Below are 13,294 nucleotides of genomic sequence, written 5' to 3'. Positions count from 1 at the left end.
ATTGTGTCCACATTAGAGGAAGGAATACCCATCAAGGTGAAATTATGTATCTTTTAAAGCAGAATATTCAATAAATTGAAGCAGAATAAGAGGCAACAAAGTAACACAATAAGTAAAACACTACACCTGGAATCAGAAATCATTTCAAATTCAGCCTCATACATTTACTAACTTTGTGATTGTGGGCAAGTCATTTAAACTTTATCTCAATTTCCCCAACTAAAAATGGAGATAACAATAGCCCCTACTTCCTAGGGCTTTTGTGAGGCTAAAATAAGATATTTGTAAAGTGCTCTTCAAAACTCAGAGTGCTAACTTTTATCAAGAATAAAAGCTGTCATTAAAAACCTTCAGAAATAACTTTAAATACATCTTGCTCAACTTTAATTAGATATTATCAAAACTGCAAATCCAAAATAGAGAAATGAGCCCCTTAGATGAATGAGGATTTGATTTAGAGTGGATTGGTCTTTAGTCAGCCCTAGTTTGGAATTTCCTTTAATGGATGTCAAGTAATCAATATCTAAGAAAGAAACAACTTTATATCCATCATGCAGATTGTGTAGGGTGGACAGAAAACTTGAGTTGGATTTCACACTATTGAATAGTGCGCTATAATATTCTTTGCTACATATCAGAGCTTATTATAAGGTGTGTTATTATGGACTTCATCCAAGGGAATTTGGAAACTAAAAACTACCAAGATCTCATCACAAAGTGATTTTAAATAGTTCTGTGCCTTGGTTGAAACAGTGGTCCCTATCATAAAGAGATTTCAATTTATGTCTTTGTGAAATTAAATCAGAAAGAAAGACACTTTATCCACTGGAAAATTATTCAAAGACATTTCTATTCCTCTGATATTTTCACCAGCTCTCCAAATGTCACTAACAATGTGGAAAAACACAAACCTTGGAGATTTATGGCATACATACTTATTCACAATGTGGGCTATGGCAAATCACAGTCTCCTTAAACCTGTTTTCTCATTGGAAAGTGGAAGATAACAATTGCTCAGCCTATCTCAAATAAGATAATGAAGAGTTGGACATGACTAAAAACAACTAAACAACTATATCAACAACATACTTGAGCAACAACCTCACTTTTACTTCCTGTCAGTGATTGAAAATTTAAGAGAGAATTCTTGACTTTGAAAACTGCCTACTCCACTTTTGAATAGTTCTAAATTGCCAGGCAGAAATATTTTCCTTTCTTTAAACCTATATATATATATATATATATTTATTTTTTTTTTGGTATCTTCTTCCCAGTTCTGCTCTCTGGAACCAAATAAAATAAATCAAATCTCTCTTCTGCTTGATAAGTCTTAAATATTTTAGAAAAATGTTAATTTCTGCCTTAAGTTTTTTTCTTTTATGGATAAAACATTCCTACTTTATTCAATTGTACTTCATGTGACAGGAAACTGAGACTCAATAGGATCATGTTTTTTTTTTTTTTTCTTTTTTTCTTTTTTTTTTTTTTTTTTACTCTGTTTATCTGTAAAATACCCTTCCTAGAATATAATGCTGAGGAAAACACAATATCCCAAAGATGGTCTGACTAGAGTAGAAGATGACAAAATTAATGTCCTTAAAGCCTAAGATTATATTAGCTTTGGGGTGTCCAGGACACCCAATTGACTCATGAACTAATTATTTGTGAAAACCAATCATCAGGAATTTTAAAAATTCTGAAAATACAATGTGTGTCTCTCCTCACTATAACTGTGATTAATTATATGGCAAAAATTTGTTCTTAGACATGTTCCTTCTAAGTCCTTCAAAACCAGCTCTAAGGCCATTCATGCCTAATAAAGTATCAACATTTTTGTGCATTGTAAGTCATTATTAGCTTTCACAAAATATTGAAAATGTCTTGCTGGTAGCTCTGCCATATTGCTCCCTGAAGCTGATAAAGGGAACTCCACCAAAAAGTGATAGATTTTTTTGTTTTTTTGTTTTTTTAAAGAAGAGCTCTATAAAATATTTGTGTCTGTTATCTCTTAATACTTTTAAAACTTTTTTTTTATAGTATGTGACTAGACTCATTTGTGACTCCATCATTTGCCACACCCTAAAATGTAACTAAAATTGAGAAAAGAATATATTTTAGTGCAAGATTTATAATTAGAATTTGAGTTTTCCCTTTCTGTTAAGATTTCCACATTTATTTGTATTGATTGTATCGATTATCTCTGGATAATCTCTGGATGGAAGGATAGCCTCCAGCAGACAGATGTAACCATGTTGAAGTATTACTTTCTAGTTACTTTTCAGGCATAGAATAAGTGCTTAGCAAATATTTTATCTATCTATCTAGTTATGAAATCTTTTAGAAGTGATTAGTGAGTGTAACTTGGAGCTCCATTTCCTAAGAGAAGCCTGGTAACTCAAGATGTGAACATTCTTCTTTCAAGAGAATTAAAACTTTAAGTGTCAGACTAAGATTCTGAAGGCCCCCAGAGCTGAAAGATGAAGGTCTTCATAATTTGATTTAATATTTAAAAGTTATTATTTTCAGAGAATTGCTTAGAAATTTACCTAATATATTACTTTAGAGGTGATATGTCATAGTATACAGTATACTGTTTGGAATAAAGAAAGCCTTCTTCAAATCTTGCCTCTGACACTTAGTAGCTGCATGACACCAGGAATGTTATTTAATCTCTAGATGTCTAAAGCAGTACTTTAGGACTTATTAAGTTAGAGGCAGATCACCATCTATATTGTTACAAGGAATTCCTGCACAAGGAGTTCCTTATTCTGATGGAATCATAGATTCTTCACATATTCACACATATAATCTCCATATAATGTGGAAATATAAACATTGCTTATCTATACAAATAATTTATATTATGATTGTGTTTCTTTCATATTCTTGGAACTCTGAATAATTTTTTAAAAAAGTGTTGTAATAGAAAACAAAATAGAAAACAACTGAAGTCCCTTTGCCTCTAGTGTGCTAGTCTATAAGCAGCATCTTGGTAACTTGGGGCACTGATGTACAGGAAGAAAGGAAGGGAGAGAGGGAGGAAGGGAAAGAAGGAAAGAAAGAGGGAGGAAGGAAGGAGTTACAGAGGGAGGGGAAAAGAGAATGCATGAAGGGAGGGAGGAAAGAAGCAAACTTTTCATGAGTTCCCACAATGGTAATGCCTTTCCCTTAAAATTATAATTTATTTTGTCTATGTCTTATTTGTACCTAGCAGTTTGCATACTGTCTTCCCATCAGTCTGAGAGTTCATTGAGGGCAGGGATATCTTTTGCCTTTCTTCGGATTATTAGTACTTAGCATAGTGCCTGGTACACAGTAGGTGCTTAATAAATACTTATTAACTTGATATGAAGTGTGTCAACAAAGAACACCTACCTGGCCCCTGCCTCCAATTGCTCTTTTCTGTAAGGAAAGGAAGAGGAAAAGAAAAGGTGAGTATAGATTAGAATATTTTCCATTGTTGAGACCTGTCCCTCCCCTACCTCCCATTTAGAATAAACTACAGGATTTTTGTCAGAAGATGGCAAAACTGAAAACAGGGAAAGAAAAAGGGTAATGGTTGAGTGTAATAAAGTAAAGGCATGAAAGACAGTTTGATGTAGGGTATAGGTCCTCACTCAAATTTCTGTAATACCTTTTTCATAAAATCTTTGAAGTATAAGCATTTTCATACTCATTGAACAGATATGTAAACTGAGGCTTAGAAAACATAAATGATTTGTATATTTTCATATGAATCTGAACTCTCAAATCCAAAGACCTATTCCATATTGCCTATTTCTTTCTTAATCAAAAGATGATGGAATAAGGAAAAGAATAAGGCTTTCCTCAGGCTCCTCTCCTCTTCCCTTAGAACTTACCCCAATTTAGCCTTTATGTAATATTTGAGGCTTTGTATGTCATCTGATCCTCACAACAAACCTGAAAGGTAGATGCTATTATTTCCATTTTACAAATGAGAAAACTAAGCCATGCATAACTTAAATCGACTTGCCTAGTATCAATCAATTAATAAGCTCAGATATTTATCTGAGACATGATTTGATCTCAATAGTTCTTGACACCAAATCCTATACTCTATTCATTATGCTACCTCCTTAGCTGTTATGTTGTTTGTATTTTTACACCCACCATTAGACTGTAAGCTTATTGAAGCCAGGTTTTCTTGTTTTTTTGTGTGTCCCCCAAACTCCCAAAACTTAACAAGGTTTCCAACAAATAATAGATGTTTAATAAATTTTATTTGACTTACTAATAGAGAAGATGGGAAAGAAAAGAAAAGATTTTGCAACATTAGTTTGGTTTTACTCATGCCCTGGGAATTGTGAGGACCATAAATAATACCACCAAAAGAAAGAGAAAAGCATCTTCTGATACTTATATTTTGAATTGGTCTGAATCTAGATTAACTTCAGATCATACTCTGAAGTTTATCTTTAAAAAAAAAAAACCTTAAGTATCAACCTTCTTTGTGAATGTCAACTATTGTAATTTCACATGAGAGCACATAATATTCAGATGCTGTTCTGTCTTATCAGCATATAGTCTATACGTTTCCAGTAGAATGCAAACTCTTCATGGGTAAGCAGTTTTATTTTTTGTGTTTGTAGTTCCAGAAGCTTTGCATTACTTTACACATGATAGGCACTTAATAAGAATTCCTTGGGTTGTACTGAGGAATTCATTTAGTACAAGATCAATACTGATAACAAACTGGTTATCTAGAATGTTCATCCTATATTATAGAGCTCTAAATGGTCAAAATCATTTCTTTAAAGAAAGCTAAAATATAGGGGGGAGGAAGGTTATAGAAAGATGGCAGCAAATTCCAAGCTCTCCTGATTTCTCAAACAAAATAAAATTGTTTCTTAACATAGACCAATAAAAAAAAAAGAAGAAGAAAACTTGGGGCAGATCCTTCTGGGGCTACTGGAGAAGATTTGATGAAAAAACACAAGACTTAGGTTGAACCAGTGAGAAGTGTAAACATCTACAGGCTAGATCCTTAGAAACAGCAGGTGGAGAGTCCAGGGACTGGCTGGGTTCAGAGAGAGTCTCAGCTTAGGACACAGAAATTTTCACCTCATGACAACTTGGTAAGATGGGGATCTGAGTCTTGGAAGGCTGAGGGAACCTTTGCTGATTAGGAACACCAGGCCCAGATGTGTTGTTGATACACCTGGGCAAGAAGGACAACCATACCCGATGAGTGTAGGGGCAATAGGGTAGGGGTGGTGCTGGGTGTGAGTGCTTGCAGAACAATGGAGATTTTAATTTGGGGATCCAGGCCAGAGGAAAGAGCTGAAGTGAAGTCAGAGCTACTCCAGGTTTAGATTAGAGGTGCTGACATTAACCCTTCTCCTTTTAAAAAAATGAACAAGAAAAGACACCAACCATCTTACTATAGAAATAGGGAAGATGAGAGTTTATCTTCAGAGGAAGACAGTGAAATAAAAAAAAAGAAAAAAGCTTCTTCTATCCTAAGGAATAATGTTAAGTGACTACCTACCCAGAAAGAATTTATAGAACTCAAAAAATACCTCAAAAATCAAATGAGTTTGAGGGAAAACAAACAAACAAAAAAAGACAAAGAAAAAGAGTATCCAAGAAAAGCAAGAAGATTATGAAGGGTGTGGAAGTGATTAACTAGAAAAGGAGGTACAGAATCTTAAAGAAGAAATAATTTTTTAAAAATTAGAACTGGGGAGGTTAAGCTAAGATGGCAGAGTAAAGGCAGGACTTTGCCCAACCTCTTTCCCAAACAACTACTCCAAATTCTTTTTAATAATGACTAAAACAAATTAGAGCATACGAATACCACAAAAGTTAGAATAGAACATTTTTCCAGATGAAAAGAACTTGGTGGGTCAGCTGAAAAGTTCTGTGACATGAAGGTGGAAGTCCAGTGTGCGGTTTTGGATACAGGCCATGCCAGGGCAGCCTGGGCCTCAGCCCAACCTCTGAATAAAGTGGCAGTGTTGGAGGCAGCCCAGAGACATCAAAGAGGACTAGAAGATCAACAGGAAAGGTCTGTGGAACCAGGGTGGGAGCCGAAGCTCATAATTTCAGTGCAGGCTGTACCAGCGCAGTTCAGGGCCCAGGACTCACCAACACTGAGACCCAATTCTGGTCAGGACTACAGCAACAGCTAAGAAGGACCTCTTAGCAGTAGTTTTAGAGGCTTCTAGACTTCTCATCTTGGAATACTAGATTCTATTAAGAAGATTACCGGAGAAGGTCTGTGGCAACATGGTGAGAGTTTGGTGTGCAGTCACAGTGCATGCTGTGCCAGCTCAGCCCTGGTCCTAACCCTAGATGAAGCATCAGCAAAGCAGAACTATGCTTATTTAGCAAATAATTCTTACTGCTGCAGACGGGTGGGGACACACCTAACAGATCCAGGGCAGAAAAGAGGGTTTGTGGTCAGGTTTCTAGAAGGATCGCTAAAAACATGTGCACAAAACGTCTGAAGCTTAGGACAGTGTATCTTCCACTCTGGAAATACTCTAAATTAAAATCCTCAGTTAAAAACCAAGTAATAGGTTAAGAAAGTGAGCAGACAAAAGAAAAAGTTTCAGATCAAAGAAAGTTGTTATGGTGATAAGGAAGATCAAACACACACTCAGAAGATGATAACAAAACCATAGCTCCTACATCCAAAGTCTCCAAGAAAAGTAAGAATTCGTCTCAGGCTATGGAAGAACTCAAAAGGGCTTTTGACAACCAAGTAAGAGAAATTGAGGAAAAATTATGAAAAGAATTGAGAGTGTTGCAAAAGGAAATGCAAAAACCTAATGAGGAGAAGAATGCCTTGAAATGAAAAATTGACCAATTGGGAGAGGAGGTATAAAAGCTCACTGAGTAAAATAATTCTTTAAAGAATAAAACTGAGCAAATAGAAACTAATGACTTTATAAGAAAACGATATAATAAAACAAAACTAAAAAAAGAAAAACAAAAGAAAAAAAGTGTAATATTTCATTGGAAAAAACAAGTAATCTTAAAAATAGAACTTGGAGAGAAAATTTAAAATCATCAGTCTACCTGAAAGTCATGATCAAAAAAAAAAAAAGCCAGGACATTATCTTGCAAGAAATTATGAAGGAAAACTGTCCTGATATTCTACAACCAGAGAGTAAAATAGAAATTAAAAGAATACAAACTGATCACCTCCTGAAAGATATATAAAAATGAAAACTCCCAGGAATATTATAGCCAAATTCAGGAATTTTCAAGTTGAGAAAATATTGAAAGCATACAGAAAGAAACAATTCAAGTACAGTGGAGCTCAAATCAGTAGGACACAAAAAGCTAGCAGCTTCTGCATGAAAGGACTGGAGAGCTTGAAATGTGATATTTTGGAAAGCAATGGAGCTAGAATTACAAATATTTGTGAATTCACTTCTGGTTTCAGATACTAGGCAAGTTATTTAATTCTGTTTGCTTCAATTTTTCATCTAATAGATGAACTGGAGAATGAAATGGCAAACCACTCCATTATCTTTGCCATGAAAACCTCAAAGAAGTCACAAAAATTGGGCATAACTGAACAGCATCAGTTTTTTCATCTATCTAATAGGAATACTAATGTTAGTATTCCTTTCTTAAAGAATTATGAGGCTCAAGTGAGATATCACACATAAAAGACTTTGAAAACCTTAAATGCTAAATAAATATTAATGATGATGATGGTTATATAAGGGGCTAAAATTTACCCAGAACCATTCAGTTGTTAGCAAAGGCTTGTTAACATTATCCTATTTATACTGTAGTTTTCACCTGATTTTTTTTTTTGGAAACTCAGGAGCTAGACAAAGCTTAAAAACTTTGTCACCGAACTAACAGAACATAAGCTCCTTGAGGCTAAAGACTTTTTTTCCCTTCACAAGAAGTGTCTGCCACATAGTGCCAAGTATTTGTATCCTTTCTTCTAGATCACCAAGAACCAACTATAGGGTCAACCTTCCCCAAATAATCATCAATAGTTTCAGCCCACGATTAGTTACCTCTATCTTTCCACAGACCACTAAAATGTCATTCTCTCAAATAGGCTAGGATCTGCTTTATTAAGTCTTTGAACACTTAAATGCTTTTTTGGTTGAATGAACCTAAGATCAAGTCAGCAAGTGCCTCTTCCCAGAGAATACAGAGATCATATTGTCAATGAGGCCTTTTACAGAGGTGGTTTACTTGCACATCATTTAAAGATGGTTTTGTTTATTTTTCAATCATAGAAAAGAACAGTGAATCAGAATAGAGAAAAAAATCATAGAAAAGAACAGTGAATCAGAATAGAGAAAAAAAAAAAGAAAAAGAGAAGTGAAAAGAATGGAGTCTTTGGACTAACCACTTCTAATTCCTTGAAACCAACTAGAAAAGAAGAGAAAGATTGAAGTACAGGTGAAATAAATGGAATTTTATAGCATTATTTGATTTAGTCATAAAATATTTGAGCTAGAAAAGATAAGGAATTTGAAATTAATCTGGTTTGTCTCATCATGCAAAAGAGAAAGCAGAAAGCTGAAATGTATGGAAATAATGTAATTTGCCCAAAGTTATCAACTGGTTAACAGAAGAGCTAAGCTTTGAGCTCACCTTTTTTGATTCTCATGTTAATGTTTTTCCCCCACTGCAACAGGTTGGCTCTGCAACTACTTGAGCATTTTCAACATGCTATATTCTGTTTGGTCACACATCAAACAGACAAAATGGAAGAAGAAAAATATTTGAGGGAGTACAGGTATATCTGTGACTTTGGGAAGATTGTTTTGCTTTAGTCTGACTGTCAGTTTTTTCAATTTTAAAATGATCAGATGGGAATGATAAGCTCTACTTTCTCACATCTAGATTCTGATATTTGTGGATCATGAGAATGAAATAAATACAAATGTGAAATGCTTTCGTAATCTTTTATTCTCCAAAACTTTCTGAGTCAGTCAGGAGTAAAAAAAAGAACACTGGCCTAGCAATGTGCATATAATCCCAAGATATGAGTCATTCGGTGATTCTTCTCAGCATCAAACATTCATTGCTTGATGTAATGATTACTGTATAATGTCAAAGATGTTAGAAGCAGAAAGCAAAAGTGTCATTGCATATTCTATTGACGAAGGCCATGAATACTTGGCAACTGGGGATGCTGATGTCATTAAAAATAATCTTCTGGGTTATTTTTAAAGATGCATGAAAAGAGAAAGGACAAAATAAAAGAAGGGAGATAGGAAGGAAGGGAGAAATGAGAGGAAAAAAGGAAGTAGGAGAAAAAGGAAGGTAGGGAAACAGTGGGAAAAGAGAAAGGGAAAGAAGAAATAATTCAAAAAAGGGAAGGAAGGAGGGAAAGAGAAAGTAGAGAAGATAAAAAAGGGAAAAAGAAAATGAGGGAAGAGAGGAGGAAAGTGGGAATGGAAGAAATAGAGAAACAAGGAGAAGGAAGGAAGAGATGGAGGGTTGGATAAAAGGAAGGACTAGAAAGAAAAGAAGGAAAGAATAAGAGAGGGGGAAGGAAGAAAGATAGGAAGGGAGAAAATGAAAACAAAGGAAGGCAGGAAGGAAGAAAGAAAAGAGAAAAGGAAGGATGAAATAACAAAGGAAAGGTTTAGGGGAAAGAAAGGAAGGAAGGAAAGATAGGAGGGAAGAACTAAGAAGAAATAAAAGGAGAAGAAAAAAGGGTCAAAAGGAAGAGAAGAAATAAGGGGGAGATAGGAATTAATATATGAAGAATAAAAAAAAATTAAGTTGGGCCAAAAGTGAGTTATACTAAAATTATTAATATAATATATAGCTTTATAGACCACATGAAGGCTTCTTTATTCATAAAACAGGTTGAGCATGAATCACTTAGAGGTCTGAAGGACTGATATATTAAAGAATGCTCAGTTTTTCTTCTTTTAAATAGATTTGTTTTAGATCAAATGGAAGATTAAAAAGTAGAGACATTTAGTTCTCTAAAGTGTAGGTCATTGGATAGATGAATGACAGCAATCTAAGCTGCCATGTGGTTTACAAAGTGTTTGAATTAAATGATTTCACTAGAGTTTCACAGATCTCCTGGGAATTTGGCAGAGTAGGTATTTTATCCCCATCAAGTCTCCTCCTTGGGGAATACTGGATTACAAATTGTCTAGTGGTAAATACAGAAAAATTGAGTTCTCTTAGCACTCTGTCAGTCAGAAACCTCTCTTTCCTAATATTTCTGTCCCTCGATCCCTCCTACTTATAATGACAAACTCTGATAGAACTTAAAGTACCTTCTGAAACATCAAAGTGATTCAATTTTGTTTGAGATAATTTTAATATTATGTGTGTATGTTACAGCACTCTGTTTCTTTGAGATTCACATACACAGATCATGGATAAGGAGTAGATATTATCATGAGTAGAGAGGTTATGGGAAAGATCATCTAACTGAGCCATTTCTACAGCATAGCTGACAGATAGTTGAGCCTCTGGTAACTTTTAATTTTTAAGTGGCTTGCCTAGTATTACTCCACTAGTAAGACCAGATTTTATACTCCTGACTTTAAATCTGGTGTATAATTTGCTTTGTCACTTAGATGTTTTAATTGCCTTGTGCCTTAGTTTCCTCATCTGAAAAAAAAAAAAAGGATTGAATTAGGTGATCCCTAAAGTCTCTTATAGTTCTAATTCCTATGGTTTTACACTCATTTAGCCTGGAGAAGAGACAATTATGTTGGTGGTACAGCACTTTGGCAGCAAGGGAGTGGGTGATAGCTCTTTTCAAAAAATTTAAGGGCTTTCACATCGATACACAGAATGGGCTCTTTGTGAAGGAATAAGTTGTTTGTTAGTAGAACTATTTCTATATGCTGTTTCCTATTTCCTAGATTCATAGCACAAACTGATAATGAGATGATATTTGAAAAGCATTTTACAAACTTTAAAAATAATACAAAGGTATTATTATCATAATAACAGTTATCAACCCATAAACTGGAGTGCAAAGCCAGGTTGTAGTTCAGTCTCTACAACCAGCTGGTAATAGATTTTGGGCAAGTGACTTTCGCTGTCAGGGCTTCAGGTTACTCAGATGTAAGATGAGAACTTGACCAGATGATCCATGAATCCTCTTTTAAGCTCTAACATGCTATATACTATGATCCAAGATTCATAGGGTTATAGAAATCATCTCATTAAGTCTCCTTCTTTTTATGGATCAGAAACGAGGCCCATGCAGATTAAGTGGCTTGTTTAAGGTTATGCAGAAAAAGAAAGCCCTAGTATGTTTTCTAACTTCAAACTTAACTCTTTTCTAATGTGCTGTTTCCAGAAATAACAAACTAACATTTAGGGAACACATTGTTTGACTAGGCCCTTGCATTTTATTTCATCGAAATTAATAATTCTCAGAGAGGAAAACTCCACTACAAATGAAGATTGACAACTATTGGGAAGTATATGTTCTTAGAAAATTTCCAGGAGCACTGATAAATTAAGAGGCTTGTCTAGAACCTGAGCCTTCTATTTCTCTATGCTTCCTCTCAGAGAGCACATATTTATCACTAAATATATTACATGCATCATTGTATTTTATTTTCATAAATAATAAATATTATTCTATATATATATTTAGTTGGGGTAACAGAATCAGGAGAACTATAGCACAGCAATATTATAATGATGACCAACTGTGGAAGGTTTAGCTACTTAAACAATACCAAAGAATTCACCATGAGTTATCTCCTTCAGAGAGAACAGATGGACTCTGAGGGCAGACTAAAAGATACTCTCTTATTTTTCTTCTTTTTGTATGTATATGCTTTTAATTTTATAAAATGGCTAATAGGGAAATACATTTTGCATGACTTCATAAGTACAAGGGATATCATTGCTTACTTTTTCAAGTTGTGGGAGAGAGAGAGGGAAAATTGAAACTCAAATTTTTAAAAAATAAATGCTATAGAAGATGATTTCAGAGAGGCCTGGATAGACTTACATGAGCTGATGCTAAGTGAAATGAGCAGAACCAGGAGATCATTATATACTTCAACAACTGTACTATATGATCATCAATTCTGATGGATGGGACTCTTCAACAATGAGATGATTCAAACTAGTTCCAATGGTCTTGTGATGAAGAGAGCCTTCTACACCCAGAGAGAAAACTGTGGGAAGTGAGTATGGTTCATAACATGGCATTTTAACTCTTTTTGTTGTTTGCTTGCATCTTATTTTCTTTGTTATTTTTTTTTTCTGGTTTGACTTGATTTTTCTTGTACAGCAAGATAATTGTGTAAATATGTATGCATATATTGTATTTAACATATATTTCTACCATGCTTAACAAATATTGGACTACTACTTGCCATCTAGGGGAGGGAGTTGGAGAAGGGGGGAATTGGAACACAAGGTTTTGAAAGGATTAATATTGAAGAATTATCCATGCATATGTTTTAAAAAATAAAAAGCTTTAATAATAAAAATAAATGCTATAAATTTTTAAATGCATTTGGGAAATACTTAACAAAATAAATTTTAAAATATGTTAAAAACATTTATTGAATACCTAACATGTACTAGGTGTTCTTTGGGGTTACTAGATTAGCCAAAGTGCATGCAACATTTTCAGTCTATCAAGAAGCAAATCACATTTCTGCTCTCCTTCTCCCCATTTGCATCCTAAAATTCCAGTCCCATCCAATCATTCTGTCCTAAAATACTCCCTAGCTGTACATTTTACTGATCATTCTGTCCTGAGATCCAATCTCATTGTATTTGATATTCTGAAATTCTCAGGACTAAGTTCTTTTCCAGTTTTGTCATTTTATATTCTGTGCCCTAAGACACTTTCCAGCATTAACCTGTGTTTGTAAGCCTTTTCTAGCTCTACTGCTTTATATTATATATTCTGACATTCTATGTTCTAAGATCTATTCCAAATCTAATATTCTATATTCCATGCCTTAATAGAATATGTTAGATTCCTTCCAACTATAGTATTCTCATATTATATTCTATGTTCTGATATTCTGTGCTCTAAGGTCTATTCTAGTTCTGTATATATTATTCACTTCTAATCTTCTAAAAGCCAAAGTAATGAAAAATGCCAACGTAATTCCCATAGCCTTAGAGATACATCTACTTTCAAAATGGCAACTGCCCCCAATTGGCTGGGAAAAGGGACCACTTTCAGGGAAGAGGTCCAAGTCTGTGCCCTTCAGAGGCTCTTCAGAAGTATAGATGTTATCTTCAGCCTCTTTCTTGACAAAAACAAAGGTATCCCAGAATTCAGTGACCCCATTTCCCCAGTGGACTTTTTTGCCATAATATAACTGCC

At 34.5% G+C, this 13,294-nt stretch overlaps 1 protein-coding gene across 3 annotated transcripts in view; it reads right to left on the bottom strand.

Annotated features, from left to right (window-relative positions):
• The window catches only part of KCNQ3 (potassium voltage-gated channel subfamily Q member 3), a 431,416-nt gene that overhangs the window by 32,540 nt on the left and 385,582 nt on the right, over positions 1–13,294 (bottom strand). For all 3 annotated transcript variants that reach the window (XM_074265426.1, XM_074265420.1, XM_074265422.1), the window contains one exon: positions 3,376–3,402. In XM_074265426.1, the coding sequence (XP_074121527.1) occupies positions 3,376–3,402 (27 nt within the window). The remainder of the gene's footprint in view (positions 1–3,375; positions 3,403–13,294) is intronic.

This window comes from Sminthopsis crassicaudata, chromosome 1 (genome assembly GCF_048593235.1).
Source record: "Sminthopsis crassicaudata isolate SCR6 chromosome 1, ASM4859323v1, whole genome shotgun sequence".
In the NCBI taxonomy this organism is placed as follows: domain Eukaryota; kingdom Metazoa; phylum Chordata; class Mammalia; order Dasyuromorphia; family Dasyuridae; genus Sminthopsis; species Sminthopsis crassicaudata.
Note: the sequence above shows the minus strand (reverse complement) of the source record. Positions and strands in the feature narration are given on the sequence as shown.